We start from the raw sequence: 22,028 nt of genomic DNA on the forward strand, positions 1-22,028 counted from the left end.
GTCTTCCGCACGCATCTAGGCCCAATAGCAGCGCCAGGTGAGCGAGCGACGGCACGCTTCGGTGAGCATCAAGGGTTCCGCACGGGCAGGGTTCGTGGATTTGGAGACCGGACTGGAGGGTGAAAGGCCCCCACTCGCCGGCCCGCAGCAAGCCCGCAGCCAACAAAATGGGATCAGCGGCGAGTTCGGACGCGGTCCGTGGTCCGTGGTCCGTGGCCCGGAGTCCTGCCTGCGCGATCAGGGTTGCGAAACCATCCGAGTTCTGCCTGTAGTGTGTAGTTATGGAATGGACCGACATGGCGAGGATGGCGAGCTCTGTCCTCGAGTCCGAGGACGTTTCGCTGGGGTGATAAGCATTGGCTCGGTGGCCGGGGTTGGTTTTTCGCGCCAATTGCCCCTCCACCAGGAATATTCCTCTTCTCGGTTGGCGGACAACTGTTGCCTAGCATCTGATATGGAGGTTTCATCAAAGAGCCCCCGACCGCCGCAGCCTTGCCGGCTGCACAACCGAGAGGCATACTAGGATAGTTACCGGCTGGGGAGGTGGTCATCCCGGTATTTGGGCAAAATGCCGATACAGCTGCTGGCCGCATTGAACCGGGCGGTAAATAAACAAGCCGGGTGCTGAAACCGAAGTCCTTGCGCGGGCGGCCTGCCAAGTCTGGATTGGATCAGTGGGAGTCTCGAGAAGACAGCGGGGAAACATCCTCTGCCTGCAACCATTTATCTGAAATGCGCTAGCAAGAGAGCCCGCTGAAGCTAATGGCGGGCACGGCGATCTCCCGAAAGACTTGTGTGGCAAACAAACAAGAAGCGCCGGTTCTTCTGAAAAATAAAATTTTGTGGGCAGGGCGCACAGGCCGCCGGCCGGCTTCGGGAGCGACCGCCTGCCAAGCTTTGTCCCGCGAAACGGCAGGGGCGAGGCAAGTTCGGTGGGGGGCCAGCCCTCCCTTGATCAGTCGATTTGGGCCGCCGAGTCTTCAAAAGGCAGGAACAAGTATCGATATTGACATGCGTTCTTTCAGTGCTGATGGCGGCAGTAGCGAGGGAAATTACGTGGCCCCCGCCCGGAAATTCGCTCGTCTTGTGGAAACATTTGGCGATGGGAGGAAAGCACGAACAGCCTTCAAGGTTCTTTTGTTGAGCAAGCTCGCTCTCAAGCTCAACTTCAGAGCTGAGTTTCTGCGACCTACCCATTCCCCGCCCGAAGTCTCGGCTACGATTGCCAAATAAATGATCTTCAGTTTACTTCAAACATTAACATGGGGGATTGAATATAAAATCGAAACATTTAAAACAGTCATTTTATTCTTCCGGTTCCAAAAAGTTCGCCGCATGAGCCTCCATCTCCCAGCATGGGGGAATCGCGAGGTTTCCCGGCTGCCGTTCGTAACTTGAAACCGCTCTTCACCGTTCCGTTCCACGGTTCCAATGTTTTCGGAGCGCATTGCGCAATCTCGAGACAGGTTGTCCTTTACGGACCGGAAGTCTCTTCAAGCCCTTCACTTAGACAACGGGAGGCAGATTACGTTGTTGTCCCTCGCCATCTCTCGTCATCCCCCCAGTCGTCCCTCAGTCAAATGGGGATAGCAGCGTTACATCCAGAACTTCTGTTTCATTCCCCAAATTCTTCAACAACCCTGCACCTCCTCCCCCGGATAGCAACGCGCAACTTCCAAGATATCCTCTGCCCTCGTTTATCAGCAGAAAGGAAAACAAATTTGCTTCCGCCCACCATGCAGGCCTGCCCATCACACGCATTACATATGCCATGCCACACAAACTGCCCCCCAACTGCCTGCCGGGGCTCGTCCTTGTCCCCAAGGGTCCACCGGCCCAAGCGCGGATCAAGCGGGAGAACAGGCCCGGGGAAGCAGGAAGGCTCTTCCGGTAGATGCGGACGATCTGGATGATGTGCACCCAGAGACTTTGACCCGTGGCTCTCTTCATGCGGTCGGCGTGTCATTTTTAGATGAAGAGCCTCCGAAAACGAACACAGTACTCTAACGAAACGGCGGAGCTCGTGAGTTGGCTGGCGCAGAGTGGTTTGGAAGAATGACCGACTAGCAAGGGGGTTCAGATTTTTTTTTCCCCCAAGCACTCTTCTCCATGACGCGCCTTCCTCCTGCATATGCCTTGGAGTCTTGGTTGCATTCTGTTACCACATCGTGCGTTGTCCGGCTTCGCTGATGCAAGTGTACAGGGTTCAGGGCCGCAAATCCTGTCAACCAACGCGGCAAAACCATGGGGCCTGCTTTCAAACAACATTCGAAACCCCAAGAAATTTTCTACCGTGCCGCCGGAGTCGGGGCACTTCGAGCGTTCAGCTCGACTGGTTTGGAAGTGGTCGGACAGGCTACGTGGTTGGCAAAAATAGGATCGGAGCGAGCGTTATGGCCTGACCGCGACTGGCGGTCAGACGAGGCCGAGCGCTTTGCAGACCCAACCTCGCAAATTCACAGGGGACAAACAAGTGTCAGAATGCCTTTGTTTCGCCAATACCTACGAAGTCCGGCGCCCTCGTCTAACCCTAAGCTTTCGGGCCACTTAGACACATCCCGGCTTCTTGCCGCGGGAGGGATGTCGTTTGGGAACTCGGGCCGCCCTCGCTCATAGGCTTGATGCCGACGACGGACAACGGACAGCGGCGAGAGGGCTTGTTGGTGCTCTGATGCGCCTTCGTCCTGTGGCAAGCGCCAAACTCGATCTGCGTGCCGAGTGGCCGGAACCCATTCTCCTTTGTCCAGCACCTCCATCGACTCAACGAGGGAAACGAGCTGATAGGACGTGAACACCGTTCCTGTGAACGAAGGGGGTTCTTGCGAGGCACTGTTGCACGTTGGGGACGACCGTGTGAAAGGTGACGAAACATGAGAGGATCTTTGCCTTCATTGGGACTCTCCATTTGGCTTGCCGAGGCCGTTTTCATGACACACATTCAAACCGCCGAGGTCAGCAGTGTTGTCAAGCTGAGGGGAAAGTACGCCCTTTGGGCTCTGGTTGGCCGAGGCAGGGCGACTTTGGGGTCGAACACCTGTCTCTCCGTCCCACCGTCGACGCCATCCGGCACATCTAGATCCGCATATCCCGACACACCTACCTCGAAACACTGCGGGATGAGCGTCGCCACTCGGGGCGCTCTTCGGTTTCCCACCCGAAGCCTCGTGTTTGAGCAGGATACCCCGCCTCCCATAGGTTCTAGGCCCGTCGTTGGTAGTCAAGAGGCGGGTGATAGGCATCCTGTCACAGGCATGATGTAGTTCTAGAAGCTCTGCGGCGACTCCCAACGTACGTGAACGGCCCCAAGAACCCCTGAAGCGTCGGAAAATCGAGCCAAAGATTTGAAGCTGAAAGTTTACTCGAGGCATGCGGAGCAGGCCACAGTGTGGCAGAGCCCACAATTCTGGGCGATGACGGTGTCATTCTCACACTGGACTCGGGGGTAATGGAGCGTCCCTTCTTGCTGTGGCTCTCTGAATAACCCGGGGAAAGCACGGGAAAACTACACCCGGGACACTGAGGGCGCCGTCGAGGCCGTTGAAACCCCCACGACTCTGAGGTAGATCTCTCCAGCAGTGTCAACGCGTCTCAGAATCCTCATTGGCAACGATGGCCAGTCTTGTCGACGCCACTAACCCCTTAGTGGCGTACTGTTCCGTCCGGGAAACGAAGTTACCGCGGTTTATAGGCTCAACTCCCTCCGCCCAGCCAGAGGGCGAGTTGATGACGGTTGTGATGGCGTCGGCCTCGCGCCCAGTGTTCTCATCACAACGAACCACGTCGGGGAGACCGGGGAACGGCCAGCTGCAACCTGCACATGGTCATCACCAACAACCAGCCTAGCACTTTGTTGAAAGCCTCTCTTTCCATCACCGGAGAGGCCCGGACCGCAAGCCGGGTCCGCGGCCTGAGGTAGGTGCAGTCGGCTGATTTTCCATCTGATATCGCCATGTCACAACACTCCACGAATTATGGGATGCATCCCAGATGGGCAAGCCGAGACGGAGCGGTCCTTCCCTTCCTTCCTTAGTCGAAGGGGCAATCCCCGCCGCTAAGGAGGCCGCTGGCTAGAAGTAACCACTCGGCTTTCATCTCGATCTTCCCCTTTTCTGCGGCTTGCGAGACCTGCCAACTCCTTAGTCGCTAAAACGACTCCCTTTTAGAAGGACGTAACTGTTCGATGGGCTAGGCTGTGGTAGCCGATCGACTTCCACAAGCGGTCTCGGCGGTTGAGAGATATGTCTAGTCGTCGGTGGGTAAAACTGATCGTGTGTTGGCCGGCCGGCGGTTGGGCCGACGGACGGGGTAAGCTGAGGCTTACGAGCTGGCCGAGTTCTTCTTTCATGACGTGAACCTCAGGTCGACTCATAGCACACCATCTATTCGCGATGCCCTGGATTGAAGAGGTCCGATTCATTCTTTTCAGACCATAGCCCGCCGCCACCCGGATAAACGGGGGACGTCGGAACTACGATCAAGTGAATTCCGGTCCGGCGTCGGCGTGGTTGGCCAACGGCAACACGGCGCCGGGCGCTGAGCCGGCAGGAGACTCATAACTGGCTAAAAAGGCATCCAAAGACTCGCTGTGCTGCAATGCTGCCCTCCAACCTAGATCAGCACGCTGCCCCTGGAGCGGATGGGCGAGCTCGGCGCCTTTAGAGGGGGTGGGATGCCTTCTGCTAACTCAGGTTCTCATGCACAGGAGAAGCATGCATCTACATACAAAGTACGACTCTTATCTCTGAATCCTCCCCAGCCGGCCCTATCACACCGCCGGGTATGCAACGAAGCCGGAAAGGCAGGTCGATAACGCTGGACGGGAGGACCATGAGAACCTCACCACCTCAGCACTGACACTCATTTCGGCAGAATGCCAACTGCTCGTCCCCAAGGATGCAACAACAATCCACGACCATTCACACACACGATCGGTCACCGCAAAGGGCAACTCACCTTTTTTTTTTGAACATTGTCCCCGCGGCAGTTGCCGGAGGCACAGGGCAGCATCGCTTTCCCACCGCCTTTCGTCTGGCCGTGGCCCCACCGCTCACCGCCCCTCCTGAAAATCCATCCGGGGATCCCGGCCGGTGGCTTCGATCCCGGCGAACCCCACCGTCACAACCCACCAACCGAAAGATCAACAGGTCCCGGCCCGTCCAGACGACATGGGACGACAAACAATTTTTTTTTTTTTTTTTTGAAACATGCCTGAGGGTTGTGAATCTCATTCTCGTTTTGCTTGCCCTGGATTCATTGCTCGTGGCAGCCATGAAGGCGAGGACCGTCGTAATATTGCTTCGACAGTGTTATTTTTGGCCGCGGGGAAGGAGGGGTTCGAGTCGGAAACGCGGGGTTGGGTTCGCCGCTCGGTGCAACCCGCAACCATTGCATCGGGGGACAAACGAATTGAGAAAGCGAAGCGGGAGGCTAAAATGCATCGGGGCCAGGTGAGGGTCTCTGCACGGGTTGTTGTTGCGCCATGCCAGCGAAGGTTCTTCCTACACTACATACAGCAACGAGGTAACGACCCAACTAACTAGCGAGGTTCGGGTTGCCCTTCGCTCGGTTTGCTTCCATCCTTCTCGTGTCCACTTAGTCTATTTCCGTTTTCAGTCTATTCCGTCTTCATCAATTGATGTCCTTGCCACTGGCACGGGGCCTGAACTGCACTAGTGAACGACACAGGTCGATCTTGGTTCTCACCCCGCATCAGGCGAGAATCTGCGGAGGTGAGATCTCTCTTCCGGGGAATGGAATTGAGACAGCAGGCGGGAGTCGATCAGCGGCTCTTCCCATTCTTTGCTCGCTCTGATCCTCTGGATGGGTGAGGTGGACCGGTCCCGTCCGTGTTCGCGGGGCAGCGGGATCCAACGCCCGGGTGCGGTGCCCACCGTCAAGGTCAGGATCGTCTGTATCCGGCTGGCGCTATTGACCTCGATCCCCTGGCCGGGCCGGGGGCCATCTCTTGACCGCCGTTACGGGTCGCGAATTCCGCGTCTGGGTTGGGCTATGTTGTCACCAGTCGTAACCACAACAACAGCGACGTCTGTGGAAAATCCGCAACCAGCGGTGGCCACTGTTGTTGCAAGTGTCCGTGGTGTTGATGATGTCTCTGGTTGGTTGTGTTTCCGGCCTCTTGGTGAAAGCCCTTCCTCCCTCTCGGAGCCAATCGATGCGAGTTCAGCCATCCAGCTGTCCGGATCCAGGCTGCCCAGCCAATCAAGCCGACGCGCGACGGGCAAAGCGTGTGGCTGACGATGCGTGACGATGCGCGCTTTGCTTGACCGCTACTGGACCGCCGTTTCAGGGCCCCGCACGTAGCCCAAGCCCCGGGCAAGGCACCCTTGCCAACCCCTCCTCTTCCCCACAGTCGCACATGGAGAGGACGAGGGAATGAGGCTGATGAAATCGGTGTGGTTCGTCGATCTGGCCTGCGTGGTGATGAGCGGGCTTGTCGGTCTCGTCGCAAAAACAACGACCTTCATCCCGGACCTCGCCCTTTGTTCTCGGCTGCCCGCCCTTCTCTGAACCGCATTCTTCAATTGCCGGCCCATCCGCGCCGCCATTTCGCTGACCTTGACCTTTCAACATCAGGCAGCCGCTTCTCCGGAAGACTGCGACGACAAACCGACCGCGAATCGCCTGGTTTTGCCTCTCACGACCATCGTGCCTGTGTTGCTGCGTGTTGGTCGGGAATTTGCGTGTCGGACTCTACCCGCGGCCGCGCCGACGGGATCCTCTCCTCATTTCTACCTCCCAAAGTGTCGTATCTTTAAATGCTCTTCGAAAGGACTCTAGTGGCCGTCTCCATCTCCCGCTCGTCGTGTCGTGCCTGACACGGCGGCAGCGCCGAAGCACGTCGCGGGGCTCCTCCTCAATTGCCATTCACACCCCGCGTTCATTCTCCGGTGCTTCCTCTCGAGCGACAGCAGGCATTTCTCCTCCCGGTGTCCCCGCATCTCCGATCCGTGCGCTGCCGCGATTCGGTAACCTAGGTCACCGACCGACATGGCGTCCGTGGGAAGTGGTCAGTCCGGTGTCTCGGTCACCAAGATTACCAAAGCGAGAGGGAAAATGGTGAAGCCGATATTGAAGAGGCTGTCGCACTCGGAGAAAAACTCGTTGGATTTGGATCGGGGTTGGGATGAGCAGCAGATTGAGCAGTTGGCGGCGGGCGGGTGGGACGGGGCGTTGGGCTATGCAGGGCAGGCGAGAGACGTGAGTTTTGGCTTTGCAGGTGCCCCGGGAGCTGGAGAAGGTGATGCTGTTGCGGCGATGGGCGGGGGAAGTGCAATCCGGTCGAACCTCAAGTTTCAACACGGTCGTTCCGGTTCCCAAACTTCGGGTGGAAGCGGCCCTCGCGCGGCCTTCGTGCATCCATTCGCCCAGACACCACGCACGTCCACGCCACCGCTGTCATATGCCAACTCTCTGGCCTCATTCGACAATGGGAGGGACTGCTCCCCCACTATCACCGAGACCGAGGACGATGTGGGCTTTGACACCAGCGCTACAGCATTCATAGCGCATGCGCCTACGCACCCTCCTCCCGCTGGGACCTCGCAGGCAAATCTTCAACGGCCATCTTTGAATAGCCAGCGGACCGCCTCATTCCCAGAAACGCCCGCATCGAAACCGCCGTCTCTTCGCATCAATACTGGTCGGTCGGTTTCTGGCACTACTGCAACTTCTTCACGTCTCGCCCACAACAGTGTTTCCTCTCCGAGCCATTCCGAACTCAACCTCGATTCTCACAACTTGAGTGTCAGTTTGACCGGCACTCTCGACTCACCCACAGGAAGCTTGGGCGGCGGCAGTGTCATCGCTTCGCCCCAACAACAGTCTCAATTATCGCCTCTTCGCACATCGCTCGACATGGGCGTGTTCCCCCGTCTCCGCAATCACTCCGAATGGGACACGGCCGCGCGCGGCGAGAGCATCCGCGCCGCACGCCGCAAGTTCGAGGAGCGCGAACGCGAGAAGGAAGAAAAGTATGACCGCGAGATGATCCGCAAGCGCGAGCGCCGTGACAACAAGGAGGCTAGCCGCATCGAGAAGGGCGAGACTCCGAGCCGGCCCTCGATGCATCGCAAGAAGACACCTACGGGGCTGTCGACCGTCTCCGAGCCAGGCCCGAAACCTACCAAGCCGAAACAATCGGCTCCGCACTTCGGGTTCTCGGCTCCGGCCGGCCACAGCGGTGGCATCGTGCTTGGGATCGGAAAGCGGCGACACAGCGACTCGCCCACAACCACCGCCAAGAGCGATAAGCAGATGGGCTTTGCCGCCCGCCGGTACGAGAGCGTTTCGGTCATGTCCCACACACCCCCTTCGTTTGGCGTGACGGCCGATGAGGTGCGGTTCGATCAGGCCCAGCCGCGCCGGGTCAGCAGTGCGAAACGGAAGACCCAGGGATATTGGCAGGGATTCCTCCTCTGGCTGAGGACGAAGCTGCTCCGCATGAGCACGCGGTAGACGGTCCTCTCCACGGCGCACTTACGTTCCGCTTGGGTTAAAAAACAGTACCAAGCGGCGAGGAGGACAACAGAACCCCTCACATTCAACATCACAGTTACCGACACAAACATTCACCATTCACACCCACCGACTCACCCATTCGCTGGCTCACCGACCCATATTTGGTATTCCATCAACACATCACACTTCACCGCCGGGTTTGACCGACCAGACTGGGTAACCTTTTAGGAACCCGGACATCGGCCGCGGAACTTAGACATGATTCATTCTTCCTCTCTCTCGAAAACAACAACCAGTACACGGCGGATGCCACGAGCCAGCACACACTCGTGGCATCCGGAATTGCTTTTTACGAAGGCGTTCAAGGGCTGGGGTTCCTGTCCTTTGGAAGGCACGGAACCGGAGGCTGGTCTTTTTGTTTTCCCACTTACCTACATTTTGCGAGGGCGTTTCTGGACGGGGACTCTCTTGTTTTTTTCGCATCCTTCTTTTGCATGATATTTTACCTCACCTCTTCTTGACGGTCATTTTTGGCTTTGGCTCCCCCGCTCCCTCTCCCTCTCGGGGATTGGATTGGACTGGATCGGATCGGATCGGATCGGATTGGTACCTGGGTATCGTATCTATCTCTCGGTTTACGTTGGGAAGGGGCTTTTGTCAAGTGGGGATACATCACCCCTTTGCTGGATTGGGGGTTTCTGGAGCATAACATCGTCACGTCACGGCAGACCATGGTTCCGGCTCGGGTCTGGGATTTAGAGGGCCACTGAACTTAAGGGGTTTGGGTTCGGGTTTTTTTTTCGATGGCATTGGATCATCGGGTTGGACTGGGCGAGGTATTGGGTACCTCTTCCTCGGGCCTAGGGGTTCGCCCCTTGCTTCTTTCACTCTTTGCGCTATCGTTAAAGGGTCACGGTGGGTAGACATGGCCGTGGTTTGGCTGGACACATGGAATTAGGTGGAGCTCCCATATGTGGTTGAGCTCGCCTGCGGTCTCGAGACTGCCTCGCGTTAGGTAGATCAAGCTTGCTTGCTTGCTCTGAATTTACCTGATGCTACTTATAACTATGGTTTTTTGTGAATTGCCGTGTGAGGTTCGACAACTACATCTCACCCTCTTTGAATCGGAGATACGGAAACACGGAACGGCCTAGGCGATTACACCGGCATAGTTATCGCGGTATTCCATAGTTTAGTACAGTTCTTTGTCCGGATTCCCGTATTCCGGGCTCTCCGTCATCTTTCGCCATCCCACCTCGATACATCGCGCCGCCGACGATCACTTGTTCGTCACCGTCGTCGTTATCAATCAACCGAGGCATCACCATCACCAAAGTCCGAGTGGGGCTTCACATTAACCCTGAACCCAGTCGGCTCTTTCCCGCTTTGAAGTTCTTCCCGCTCGGTACAACGCCAAGCGGATGTTACTTCCATGATACCGACTTCCATGGTAATTGCCCCATCCTAACTTCATTGTTCCTTCAATTCCCAATTGGAGCTTCAATTGAAGCTTCCTTCAAAACCAAACGCATTGACGGAACTCGTTCTTCACCGAATCGCAGCTGGGGATCCTTCCTGATCCTACGCGGGGCCGTTAGTGCTCACTCACGTAAAAACAGGGATTGTGAGTTGCGGGAAGCTGCGACGGGATTCATGTGAAATCCGTGGGAATCCCATTTTAACCTCCAAAATCGTACTTGGGAGGTACGGGTACCTGCAGCTGTGGGTATGTTCTAGATACGGTTAGTCAGCAGCAACTCGCTCGATCTTCGCATCTTCGTGGACATTCGACACATCCACTACACAGTACACCGGAGGCAACTCTAGCCCACCATTTCATTGACCGCCAACACAAGAATGGATTCCCAAACCAGGCGATTCGCCAACCATCCCGGCGCAAAGGAAGCTCCCTCCTCCGCGTTGGAATACCGTCTTGAGGAAGACCGTAATCCTCCCATGCGTGGCTATCCTCTTGTCATTGCCTCGGCCATGTAAGTGCCTCCTCTCATGTGTCCTAGCAACAATGGTACCTTAACCAACCATGCATGCTGACCATGCCCAGAATCGAACGCTTGCCCTTTCTCCAGAAGATCCTCTGGAACAACGCCAAGTTCGGACAGGCTAAGTACATCCCCGACCTGGATGGCGTCCCATGGCGAATTCAGGTAGGCCGGCCGAAACCACCACCAGCACATCCCATCCAAGCCACCCCCTCTCTAACATCCCCCCTCCCCCAACCACCAGCCCGACGTCATCCCCCTCGCCGACGGCACCTCGCCAGGCAAGATGCTAGAGCTCGAACCCGAACTGCGCCAGCCGCAGCCGGCCTCGCTAGCCGGCCGCTTCCTTTCGGTCGCCGACTACCACGAGCTGTACAAGAGCGGGGCGGCGCGGCCGGTCGACGTCGTGACCGCGCTGCTGCCGCTCGTCGACCCCGGCCGCGAGCTGCGGTCCGAGTACGCGGACGCCTGGGCCCGGACGCACGCCGACGAGCTCCTGGCCGCCGCCAGGGCGTCGACTGCCCGCTGGGCTGTGGGGGAGCCCCTCAGTTTTGTGGATGGCGTGCCGTTTGGTGTGAAGGATGACCTGGCCGTGGAGGGGTTTGTGTCGCGGATGGGGATGAAGATGAATGAGGAGGAGGAGTTCTTTCGTAGGGTGAGCAAGGAGACTGTTTGGCCGGTGAAGGCCCTGCAGGAGGCGGGTGCCATTATGGTGGGCAAGATGAACCAGCATGAGATTGGCATGGGTAAGTTTATCTGCCTCCCTATATTCGAAGTGCCTTTTCGCTGACTGTGTGGTAGATACGAACGGCTGCAATGTGAGTATCAACTACCCCTCCGGTTGGGGCTCGTGATAAGAACTAACATCTATTAAGCCATCGACGGGGACTCCCACCAACTGGTATAACAAGTCGTACTACCCAGGCGGGTCGTCATCCGGCGCAGGGTCTGCTCTCAGCGCCGGCATTGTACCGATTTCGATCGGGACCGACGCAGGTAAGTGAAGCTAAACAACTTCTTCGGAAACGATGCCTGACATTTTGCTCTACTCTAGGAGGCAGCATCCGCATCCCATCCGCCTTCTGTGGTGTCTACGGTCTCAAGACTACGCACAACCGTGCTTGCCATATGAGCTCGTCCATGTGCACGGTTGGTCCCATGGCGTCAACCGCCGCAGACTTGACCATCGCCTACCGGTTCGCGTCGCAGCCCAACCCCAACGACCCCGTCCAGAACCTTCTCGCCATCTCCACGCTCCCCGATCCCTCCGCCAAGAAGTACGTCGGCGTCTGCCGTAAGTGGGTAGCCACGGCGGACGCCAACGTGCTAGAGATCTTCGAGAAGTCGCTAGCCCACCTCACCACGCTCGGATACGAGGTCGTAGACGTGGACCTACCCTTCCTGCGCGAGGGCCAGCTAGCACACTCAGCAACGTGCGTGACGGAGGCAGCAGCAGACGCGCGCGCGCGTGCCAACGACCCAGACAACTTCACGCGCCTGCTCAACCCAGCCAACCGCGTCACCATCTGCGCGGGCGTGCAGACGCCGGCGATCGACTACATCCGCTACGGGCAGATCCGAACCGTCATCATGCGCCACCTGGCCTTCCTCTTCGCCCGCCACCCGGGCATGCTGCTCCTCACCCCGGCCACCCCGGCCGCCGGCTGGCCCATCGCCCCGGGAGACCAGGCCCACGGCTGCGTCGACGCCAACAAGCTCATCCGCAACATGACCTTCGTCTGGCTCGCCAACATGTCGGGCTGCCCCGCCGTCAGCCTGCCCGCCGGCTACGTCGACCCGGACCAGGGCGAGGGTGTCTTGCCCGTCGGCTTGATGGCCCTGGCCGAGTGGGGCATGGAGGAGCAGCTGCTCGCTTTTGCGCGGGAGCGCGAGGCGTATCTGAATGACGTCTATCCCGGCGGCAGGCGTCGGCCGGAGAAGTGGCTGGATATGATTGTGCGGGCGAAGAAGTGGCCGGCGACTGCGGCTGCGGTGAGGAAGCAGATTGAGAAGGAGATGGCGGAGAAAATGGCTAAGAGGGCGGGTAGGGGGTGGTGAGGAGTGGGAGGGAGGTTGGGTGTAAGGGGTTGGTTGGGTGTATGAGACTGCTTAGGTGTGAAGGGGCGATTAGGTATGAGAGTTTGATTAGGCGCGAGAGGTTGATTAGCTGTTAGAGGTTGGTTGGGTGTATGAGGCTGATTAGGTGTGAGAGGTTGGTCGAGTGTGAGAACGAGTTAATAACGTGTTGGAGTTGTATTAATAGAGAGGCAGATAAATGGCTTAGAGGGCGGAAGGTCAAATGTATGTACTAGTTCTGTGTATCCGAGTTAGCTGTATTAATGACGGGCATGGTGTGGCCCGGGTGTTGACCACCTTTCCGGTAACCTCTCATCCGATCAGTGTTTGGTGGACGTCTCGGGTAACCTATGGTCACTTGCTCGGAATATCCTAACACTTCATCGAGCCACACAGTTGGGAGGTTGTGAAGGGTCTCTTGGATCGCTTGTGTTTCCTTTCCCACATCGACTATGGTAGCGGCCAGCCACTTACACCACACTACCTTGATATGGAGGCGTGGATGGACAGACTTTGAGTAACCATTGAGTAGGTACATACGATGTGAGAATACGAGAGAACTGAGTCTATTTCAGGGTTGTTAAGTGTGTGTACTAACATACGTCAACACCCCCAGCCTAAACCGAAGCATGACCGAGACCGGAATATGCACCTTGCCGCCCACACATGACTTCTTCTGAGGTTGTTGAGGCGTTAACAATATAACGACGCAGTAACACGGTTCTGGGCAGTGTGCAGGGTGGCGGTCTACGGTAGGGGATCACATCAAGCAAGACTACCAGCATCGGGATCAACTAGTCGCATGAACTCTATTAATATTTCAATCCTCTCGTGTTTCCCATTCCCGCTCCCATTCGGCGAGCAAAGAGATATTTGCCCTGGGCCGAGCATTGATACGGCCGGAGTGTTTTCTTTGAAGCTGGACGGATTTCCGCATGAGGCCCAGAGCTCTCTCGAGGTAACCCTGATCATGTAAGAGGACCGCCAGCTGGCCCATAGTCTCAATCGTGCTGTGGTGCGTTTCTCCCAGGTGCACCCTCTCGGCCTTTAGCAGCCGTTCCAACAGTCCCACGGCTTCATCTAACTTGCCCCGTCCACCATAAAACGTCGCTAGGACCTTTACACTGTGTAGACCGAGGAGACCGCCGCTCTTGAGGGCCCAGGAGGACAGCTCCTCTATCTCTGCGTTTATCGTCTCAGCCTCGTCCAGCCGATCTTGTTTTTGATATACTGTCGCGAGGAAAGCGAGGTTGACCAGCATTTTGGCATTCTCCTTTATCCCACCTTTTCTCTCTCGTATCTTTATAATATCCTTCCATAGGGACTCGGATTCCTTCCACTGCTTTAAGGTGAAATATATCGCTGCCAAACGCTCCATGGCCAAGAGCGTGGGTTCATCCTCGTCTCCAAAGCTTGCCTTTCGCATTTCCACGAGTTTCACCAACAGGTTTCCAGACTCGTCCCATAGACCTCTTTCGCCATACGTATGTGCGAGTTCCGCAAATGCATACACTTTAGAGAACTCAGCGGCTCCTGAATGCGCGCTTTGCCCCTTGGTTGCAAATATGAGCAGCAGGGTGGCTCTCTTCAAGCGGTCCTTGCGTCGGAGCACCTCCGCGGCGTCGACCACATTACTCCACACATCAAAGCGCCTACTGCCTAGCAGGACTTTCCTCCACCGATCAAACGTCCTCCGATCGAGCTTTTGTAGCCGTTGTTCCGGCGTCTCTTCAACCTGCCCTTCTTCCTGTGGGACTTCGCCCTCTCCGGCTGGGGGTATGGAATGAATCTGCCTCCCTAAGTCGTGCTCGACGAGCTTGTCCCTCCACTGGCCTGGGGTCATTTCCTGGTAGATCAAGATGCGTTGCATCATAGCGTCACGGTAGGTAGACGGGCTTTCCGTTGCCACTCTTTGTTCCTCGTCCAGCGCCAAGCAGACGAGCTCCTGGGGTGATCGAACGAGCATCTTCTCGTCGTCTTTGGCGCTTTCACTTAGCTCGCCGTTGAGTCGGCAGAACAGATCATGGATGACCCTAAGGGCGTCAAGTCGAAATTCAGGGTCCGCTGAGACTTCCCACTCCAGGCGGCGGGGGATGAGACTCTCGGGCTCCCTGGGCGTGCTGTTTTGGTCACTGGCAGCGCTGTTGGGGGCGCCATGATCCGAAAATACCGGCGGGCCAAGCGATCGCCCCGAGTCAGAGGACCTTTTACCCATTCCCTCGGAATCCAGCTTGTCCGTGGTAGAGGCGCCGTCTTCGACAGGCCTCGGCAGTGCAAACATAGCAAGCCGTTCGAGGTGATGGGCCAAGTGGTTCTCAAGGCCTTTGGCAAACGGTGCCGGTTCGAAACAGATGGGACAATTAGAGCGCTCATCCGATATGTTGACGCCGGAAAGTTCAACGAGGCTGTCGATCTGTTCATCTGTGAGGCGGCTGGAGTGCTCCCGCTGCAGATGAGCCTTCAGTCGGTCTGGGGTTTTATAGAGTAGTTCCGGGTGTTCATAGCATCGATAGAGCCGTCTATGCCTTGAGCTTTCGTGGTCTGCCCACTGCCTCTTGGACCGGTAAAGTCGGGACGGTTCAGGGCAATCCTGGTACGTGCAGATGTATGGCTGTAGATCGTGCAAGACGTGAGACCTAGGCCAAGTGTTAAATATAGTCCATTCGAGCTTGACCAGAACAAAAGCCTTTACTGACCTCCAAGCCTTCCGCTGTCCATACCTCGCGGGGCATATAACCGAGCAGTAGGGACACACAAAATCCTTTCCCCTGAGGGCCTCTGTCGGAGGATTCGGCAATTCCAGCCGATGCCCGTCGGCGTCGAGAGTCGTCGAAGCGTATGAGACCACGGTTCCCCTTTCGGTCATGTCGTCGAGATTGTCTTGGTGGTTGGTGGCCTCCGTCATCGACATCAACGTCTTCGGCTCGTCGGTACCGAGCGGCCGGATCAGCTGGGGCACCTGGTTCCGTTGCCCCTGACTAGCGGGCCTGGGATCCTCGGTGGCTTCGACTGGTTTGATACGTGGCACGGTATGGAGGGACAGCTTTTTTCCATGCTTCTCCCAGTACCGGAAGTGCTTACGCCGCAGAGTTATGGATGCCGCTAGGCGAGGCATGAGATAGTCGGGGTCCTCGTCAGATGCAGACGGTGGCTCACGCCCTCGCCGAAGAGACTCGAGCAACGCATCAACATGCTGCCGGTCAAATTGGGGGAAGGCGTCGAAAAGGTCGACGCCCGTGTCTGGATCGATTTCCCGGTAGCGGGTTGCTTTGGAAGACGAGGGCCGCAAACGGGGATCGCGGATCCTGAACCCAAGTTCGTACAGCTTTTTTACCAAGTCAACAATACTCAATAGGCGCATCGAGAGTTCGTGTCGCTGGCGGATGGGATTTCCATCATCGTCTTCGCTATCATCGGCAGACTCATCACTCGAATCACCGGGCTGCGTCTGGTCTTCGAAAGCAAGCCGTGAGCCAGACACAACGGAAATACCTATGCCAGCATGAGCTTAACTCGCCATGTACGGCCAGGGCAACCCGCTTACTCTCGTCCAAGTTGGAGCGCAACTGTTGGAGCAGTCCGCAGACAGTGGATAATATGACTGGAGATTCTCGCAGCCGATAGTCCAGAGAAGCAAAGCTCTGCTGCAAGGCACCGAGATTCCCACACCATACTCTAAACCGGCCGCCCTCGTTCTCGACGGATTCCCGCGGCATGAGGACAGTTGGACGGGCGAGCAGCTCCTTGCCAAGGGTGACAAACGACTGCCGGCAGTCACTGGCAAGAGTGAATATGTCGGGATCCATGGCAAAGAGGAAAATCCCCGGGGGGGTGGAGGAGGGTTGAGGTGAGCAGTCTGAGTGAAATAATACTTCTGTTCTGTGATGTCGACGGCCGATGAGCAGGGGTTCAAATGTAAGGAAGGCTTCTTGCATACGAATACCCCCTGGACTTTCACTCAGCTGAATTGGGGAATCGCTGCGGTCAACTGCGGGCACCAATCACTCTCAGCCTCGGTCGAGCCTCGCCTCATGGTGCTGGAGAGCCTCTCATCCCCCTGTTTTCCTCGAACGATGCGGTTCTTCAAGTTCTAACCCAACATATAATTTCTTGGAATTTGAAGTTCATTTATTTGTCATATGCATACCTAACTAACTGCCCACCCCGGTCACAACCCTCCTCGCTAGGGTACATAGTCGATGTGTTCGGTTACCCCTTCGGCATGTCCGGGTTCGAAATTGCCGGTTTGGTGCTGGGCGCCATCCCTCTCGTCATTTCAGCCATAGAGCACTACGAATCAGGCCTAGACAGAGCCAAGGTGTTTTTCAAATGGCAGGATGTCCTAGAGAAAGCAAGGCGGGATCTTTGGGTCCAGTACTCGTCCTACGAGATGACACTCCGCATTCTCTTGGTGGACCTTGCAAACGAAGCCGAGCTGGAAGAGCTCTTGAGTGAACCCCAAAGCACACTATGGGATAGCCCGGAGTTGATCCGCGGGTTACGGGACAAACTAGGAGAGACGTACCAGGTCTACGTCTACACGATCAAGCAGATGGAGGGTTGCGTCAAAACTCTCGCGAGGCATCTGGATATTGACAGGCGCGATGTATGTTTTCACGCTTGATGGTATCATTATGGAACCATGGGAACATATCGAGACTCTGACCACGGCCGTATGATTCCCAGGCTACCAGCGCCGACGACCTCGAGGCTATTCTGGAGGCAAACCAGCCAGTTCCTGGGTCTCAGCAGCAAGGCCATGCTAAGTTTGAGTTCCGCCGGCGCATCAAGCTAACGATAAAACGACGCGATATCCGCCAACTACTCAGCAGTATCAAGGAGTGTAATGACCAGCTGGACCTGTTTATTACAAAAGCGAGGAATGTGGAGCAAGCCTCTCCGCTACAGTCGGCGCAAAAACGCAGCAAGTTCAGCTTGAGCACGCCTCTTCAGCAAGTATATGAGCACGCTGCTCACCTCCATCAGGTGCTTTGCAAGGCTTGGGCTTGTGGTGCTCACGCCTCTCACCGGGCTCACTTACTGCTCGAGCATCGCATGGTCCCCAAGGGGAGGAAGAAGCAACAGTTAAGGACCTACGGCGGCAACAATAGACAGGGAGGTGACCAGGCCAATTTCACGTTGGCTTTCAAGGGCACGGGAGACACAGACGCTGCCACCTGGTATCTCGCTGAAGTTAAGGTGCTGGACGAGCCAGCTATACCGCCGAGGTAAGTAGTCACAACTGCATTGGCTTCGAACCCTGGTAAGTAAAAGAAGAACACAAGCTGACGACAAGGGGTCTCTAGATCTGCTGGTGTCAAGTTTAGCATCTCGCCTCCATCCGCTCCCAAAGACTGTTCGCTCTTGGGCCCACCCTCGGAAAATATTTCCAGCCTTGATATAGTACAGGACATCTGCTCATCGTACTCTTCCACCGGTAATGCTTGCCTTGGTTTCTGCCTAGATCTAACGTCGCAAAGCGTGTTACGGGGCACATATCCGGCAGCGCAGCGGTCAATATGTGTAGGGGACGACCTAGTCTCACTAGAGGACGTGCTCTTCTCGACAGACAACAAGTGGCAGCCCCTCACGCACGAGGACCGCTACGTCCTCTGCATCACCTTGGTAGCATCCTTTCTCCAACTCCACAAGACACCGTGGGTCGGCGACCGTTGGAGCGGACGCGACATCCACTTCTTCGCCCAACCCCCTGACACAACAACAACAACAACAACAACAATAGGACAGGCCAAACGCGCCGACATCCAACACGCCTTCGTCAGCAAAACATACACCAGCACCGCCAACCCCCTTCCCCCCACCCCCACCCAACCCCCGCAACCCCCGCAAGCCACAATCTTCTCCCCCACCACCACCACCACCCCCACCACCCACGACGACAGCATCAACCTCCTAACCCTCGCCCGCATCCTCCTGGAGATCCGCTCCGGGCGGCGCATCGAATCCCTCCGCTCCAACACGGACCTCGGGCCCGGGGCGCGCCCCAACGAGGCGACCGATCTGCAGACGCTGAAGCGGTGGGTGCAGCAGGAGAAGGGGAACCTGTCGTTTGCGTTCCGGGACGCGGTGCGCTTCTGCATGCAGGGTTTCGCAGATCCGGATACGGATCTGGGGGATCTGGGGTGTCGGATGGGGGTGGTGGAGGGGGTGGTGGTGCCGCTGTTGGAGGAGTTGGGGTTTTTGAGGGGGGGTGTGTGACTTCTTTTGGGAAGAAGGGGGGGGGGGGGGGTTAATAGATGGTGATGTTGGAGGATGATACCCTGGGGCGGTTAATGGTGTAGCGATAGACGTCCTAAATAGACCTTTTATAAACTATCTTCGCAAGCAGCAAACTTATAACAAGCCTCTCTCCTGGAGACGAACCATGACCTATATATAGTCTCGGTTCCGTTTGTTACTAACACTTCTTGTCACGTTGGTGCATTGGGGGTACTTTTCCTTATCCCCTTTCTCATCCTTCCGAAAGCTGTATTTATTTTCCTCTCAGTAAATCTATGTGTATACCTATGTAACCAGAGAACGCGGTGAGCTTTGCTTCTCTAACCCCTGAAATGCCAGTGGGAGAAGAACCGCCGGCAGAAGAACCCTCAATAACACCTGATCTTTTTGTTCTATTTTTTCCCTTCCTTTATTTTCCTCCCCTTCTTTTTTCTTTCCTTTCTCGTTTACATCACCTTCACTATTTTCATCTGCCTCTCGCCGTTGTCCAAGGGAAATGTTGTTTACAGGAAAAGGGATGAAATAAGCGGGGCGAGAACGCCTAGACTCACTGCCGGGGTGACTGGATACAGATTTCCGCGGGTCATTTCCTCTTTCCTGCGGGGCAACCTCCACCCCCGACCGCGCAAGACCTCCGGCGAGCCACAACTTGAACCATCGCAAACCTCGGCTCACAAACGTCGGCCATCTCGGGCGATTGACACCGCAGCCATGGTGTACCGGTGGGAACAGCATCGGCTAACCTGCTATCGCTTATACGTCGAAGAGAACAAGCCGATTCAGGACGTGGTGGAGTACATGCGAGTGCACCATGACTTCACTCCGAGGTAAGTCACTAATTGCTTTTATGTCAACTGGCCAATTTTCCTCACCGTACACACTGCAACTCCGTCTTTCCAGCACCCACTCACTAAGACCCACTGCGCTTTTATCACATCACGCATTTCCCACGTGTATGGATAAGCTAACCAGGGCCCGGCCGCCGCTGCAGTCGTCGCGCCTTTCAGGGAGCATTCTCTCGCTGGGGATTCCCCAACAAGCTGAACCCCGCCTACAAAAATGAACAGCTCGTCGCGCGAATCCGAGAGCTATGGGAGCGGAACTTGTCCCAGAAGGAGATGGTCTCCATGCTCGCCGACGAGGGTTACGAAGTTGGCGACCGTGAGGTTGCCCGGATTCGGTCCAAAAACGGATGGCTGATGCGGACCAACGGCGGATATCCTCTGTCGGATGCTGCTGCGCGCCAGCGGACTGGAAGTGCCGAAGACGGCGCCACAGGGACTGACGGGGGAGACTACGCCGGGAATGCCAATGGCGACGACGTCAACGCTAGCGTTGAGACGCAGGAGGACCAGAGCAACTACTGGAACTACGGGGCTACCGGACTGGAACCCGCCGACGCGCAGGTGCAGGAGGAGACCCTCAACGCCGTGCGCGAGGCCCGGAGGGAGTACCGGAAGCGCGCCTACGAGGCCGAGAGCCACGAGAGGTGGGCCACTAAGAAGCGGCGTCGACACACCAAGCCTTACGGCGGCCTACCCCCCGACCCTCCTGGGCCGCCCCGCTTCCCGTCGGAGACCACCCTCACCGAGGCCAAAGAGATCCTGCAGTTGGACAGGAAGACTTACCTCGCGGTGCGGGAGAAGTTCTATACCATTTGCGTAGATGCAGCCGTCTACAAGAAGACGCTCGTCGGGCCCGAGAGGTGGGAGTCGCTCAAGGACCAGCTGATCCGCGAGACCATGCACCTCCGTGCTGTCATGTGGGACGTCACTGACATAGAGAAGAAGAAGCTGGCAATCGAGGTCATTGCCTGCGACGTGACCAAGAGGATCAGGACCGAGGCCACCTCCGTGAAATTGGCCGATGCCAAAGTCATTCTTGGCTTAAACCCGGAAGAGGGGAGGTTGGTTCGTGGTCAGCTGTACAATCTTTTAGCCCAGGAGAGGTTCACATCGAAGCTGGAGGAAGGACTAGAATTCTTCGACGAGCTCAAGCAGCGATGGATTGCCGAGTCACCAGAGCTGACCAGGGCCATCGCGGTTGGGCCGCTCGATCCCGAGTACCAACGCAAGGTGAAGGCCGTCAATGTGCTTTGCAAAGACGCGACGAGGAGGTACCGAGATGACGTGTTTCGCTTGGGGAAGACTCCGGCCATTTTGCTGCCGCCCTCGGAGGCGCCGACTCCAAAGGCCAAGGGAAAAAAGGCGGCCTCGAAGCAGCCGACCGATGCCACAGGTGAGGAGGCAGGCCAGGAAACCGCGCAAACAGCCACACCTGGGTCCGAACCCGCCGCTACGGAAACACCTGCAGGCCCACCTCAACCCCGGCGGCGTGGCCGGCCACCGGGCGGCAAGAATAAGAAGCCTTTCCCTCATGTCCAATCCCGCCTAGTCTTGGCCCATTCAGACCCCCAGGCGGACCAGCAGATGGTGGATGCGCAACTTGGAGCCAACATGTCCGGCGAGCCACAGAGCCAGAGCCCATTTGTGGAGGACCAGTACCGGGAAGCATATGCCGCCGCCCAGCAGGCGGCCTACCGGACACAACAGGAACAACAGCAACAACAACGGCAGCAGCAGCAGCAGCCGCAACAACAACAACAACCGTCGCCGCCGCCGCCACAGCCGCAGCAGCATCAGGCGCCACATATGCCACATCAGGAACAACAACAACAGCAGCAGCAGCAGCAGCAGCAGCAACAGGCGCCACAGCAACCAGACCCATCACCAACCCCATCCAACGCCATCGCCGCCTTCTTCCGGCTGAACGGCGCCGCCATGATGATGTTCCCGGGAGTACAAGCGCAGTGGATCGCCACGCTCAGCGAGCGGACCATGGCCGAGCTGCGCAGCGCCGCCCTGCAGAAGACGCCCGGCGGCCTCTGCTACAAGATCGAGGGCGTCGTCAAGGACGGCAAGGGCGGCGAGCTGCCGCTGCCCGTGAGCGACGAGGGCGAGCTCGAGACATACCTGCAGCATGTGCGGGGGAATGGGGCGCCGACGTTTCATGTTCATGTCGTGCCGGGGGATGATGTGTCGTGGAAGTAGGTTGGGGGGGGGGGTGGTGAGAGTGGGGGGAGGTGGGGGGTTGCTGGGGGTTGCTGTGTGGTCGTGGGGAGAGCGGACTGACTTACACGGATTGGTGTTGCGAATGTTAGAGTACCGATGTAGTTGGTATCGGGCAGTTATCGCCTAGTGTGGGAATATCCCTCTTAGAAAAGGGAACATCAAT

The 22,028-nt window shown here is 57.0% G+C and overlaps 6 protein-coding genes across 6 annotated transcripts; 5 read left to right on the forward strand and 1 right to left on the reverse strand.

Annotated features, from left to right (window-relative positions):
* Positions 1-4,527: 4,527 nt before the first annotated feature.
* On the forward strand, positions 4,528-5,636 carry B0H64DRAFT_3356 (uncharacterized protein). Its single transcript, XM_062801127.1, has 2 exons — positions 4,528-4,798; positions 4,870-5,636. The coding sequence occupies exons 1-2, from the start codon at positions 4,637-4,639 to the stop codon at positions 5,449-5,451; spliced, it is 744 nt and encodes a 247-aa protein (XP_062663465.1). The 5' UTR covers positions 4,528-4,636; the 3' UTR covers positions 5,452-5,636.
* Positions 5,637-6,892: 1,256 nt separating this feature from the next.
* On the forward strand, positions 6,893-8,606 carry B0H64DRAFT_3377 (uncharacterized protein). The gene has a single exon (XM_062801165.1). The coding sequence runs from the start codon at positions 7,009-7,011 to the stop codon at positions 8,473-8,475; it is 1,467 nt and encodes a 488-aa protein (XP_062663466.1). The 5' UTR covers positions 6,893-7,008; the 3' UTR covers positions 8,476-8,606.
* Positions 8,607-10,071: 1,465 nt separating this feature from the next.
* Positions 10,072-12,661, forward strand: B0H64DRAFT_3381 (amidase signature domain-containing protein). The gene is made up of 6 exons (XM_062801176.1): positions 10,072-10,469; positions 10,541-10,643; positions 10,723-11,224; positions 11,280-11,296; positions 11,354-11,474; positions 11,533-12,661. The coding sequence occupies exons 1-6, from the start codon at positions 10,336-10,338 to the stop codon at positions 12,534-12,536; spliced, it is 1,881 nt and encodes a 626-aa protein (XP_062663467.1). The 5' UTR covers positions 10,072-10,335; the 3' UTR covers positions 12,537-12,661.
* A 688-nt stretch (positions 12,662-13,349) lies between these two features.
* On the reverse strand, positions 13,350-16,472 carry B0H64DRAFT_379530 (uncharacterized protein). Its single transcript, XM_062802679.1, has 3 exons — positions 16,099-16,472; positions 15,251-16,046; positions 13,350-15,190 (listed from the first exon to the last, which is right to left on the reverse strand). The coding sequence occupies exons 1-3, from the start codon at positions 16,358-16,360 to the stop codon at positions 13,375-13,377; spliced, it is 2,874 nt and encodes a 957-aa protein (XP_062663468.1). The 5' UTR covers positions 16,361-16,472; the 3' UTR covers positions 13,350-13,374.
* A 110-nt stretch (positions 16,473-16,582) lies between these two features.
* B0H64DRAFT_428107 (uncharacterized protein) lies at positions 16,583-18,797 on the forward strand. Its single transcript, XM_062805828.1, has 3 exons — positions 16,583-17,160; positions 17,241-17,782; positions 17,861-18,797. Exons 1-3 carry the CDS (start codon positions 16,777-16,779, stop codon positions 18,771-18,773), a joined length of 1,839 nt encoding a protein of 612 aa, XP_062663469.1. The 5' UTR covers positions 16,583-16,776; the 3' UTR covers positions 18,774-18,797.
* Positions 18,798-19,292: 495 nt separating this feature from the next.
* On the forward strand, positions 19,293-21,844 carry B0H64DRAFT_379534 (uncharacterized protein; the record flags this gene model as incomplete). Its single annotated transcript, XM_062802680.1, has 2 exons — positions 19,293-19,621; positions 19,786-21,844. The coding sequence occupies exons 1-2, from the start codon at positions 19,506-19,508 to the stop codon at positions 21,842-21,844; spliced, it is 2,175 nt and encodes a 724-aa protein (XP_062663470.1). The 5' UTR covers positions 19,293-19,505.
* Positions 21,845-22,028: the final 184 nt, after the last annotated feature.

The sequence above is a fragment of the Chaetomium fimeti genome (assembly GCF_033439085.1).
Source record: "Chaetomium fimeti strain CBS 168.71 chromosome Unknown B0H64scaffold_1, whole genome shotgun sequence".
Lineage (NCBI taxonomy): Eukaryota > Fungi > Ascomycota > Sordariomycetes > Sordariales > Chaetomiaceae > Chaetomium > Chaetomium fimeti.

Coding starts and splice junctions, on each gene's coding strand:
- B0H64DRAFT_3356 (XM_062801127.1), top strand. CDS start 4,637: ATGGGCGAGCTCGGCGCCTTTAGAGGGGGTGGGATGCCTTCTGCTAAC. Junction 4,799..4,869: donor TATGCAACGAAGCCGGAAAG/GCAGGTCGATAA, acceptor TCATTTCGGCAG/AATGCCAACTGCTCGTCCCC.
- B0H64DRAFT_3377 (XM_062801165.1), top strand. CDS start 7,009: ATGGCGTCCGTGGGAAGTGGTCAGTCCGGTGTCTCGGTCACCAAGATT.
- B0H64DRAFT_3381 (XM_062801176.1), top strand. CDS start 10,336: ATGGATTCCCAAACCAGGCGATTCGCCAACCATCCCGGCGCAAAGGAA. Junction 10,644..10,722: donor GCGTCCCATGGCGAATTCAG/GTAGGCCGGCCG, acceptor CCCAACCACCAG/CCCGACGTCATCCCCCTCGC. Junction 11,475..11,532: donor TTCGATCGGGACCGACGCAG/GTAAGTGAAGCT, acceptor GCTCTACTCTAG/GAGGCAGCATCCGCATCCCA.
- B0H64DRAFT_379530 (XM_062802679.1), bottom strand. CDS start 16,360: ATGGATCCCGACATATTCACTCTTGCCAGTGACTGCCGGCAGTCGTTT. Junction 16,047..16,098: donor GCGCTCCAACTTGGACGAGA/GTAAGCGGGTTG, acceptor ATGCTGGCATAG/GTATTTCCGTTGTGTCTGGC. Junction 15,191..15,250: donor GGACAGCGGAAGGCTTGGAG/GTCAGTAAAGGC, acceptor CACTTGGCCTAG/GTCTCACGTCTTGCACGATC.
- B0H64DRAFT_428107 (XM_062805828.1), top strand. CDS start 16,777: ATGTCCGGGTTCGAAATTGCCGGTTTGGTGCTGGGCGCCATCCCTCTC. Junction 17,161..17,240: donor TGGATATTGACAGGCGCGAT/GTATGTTTTCAC, acceptor TATGATTCCCAG/GCTACCAGCGCCGACGACCT. Junction 17,783..17,860: donor GAGCCAGCTATACCGCCGAG/GTAAGTAGTCAC, acceptor AGGGGTCTCTAG/ATCTGCTGGTGTCAAGTTTA.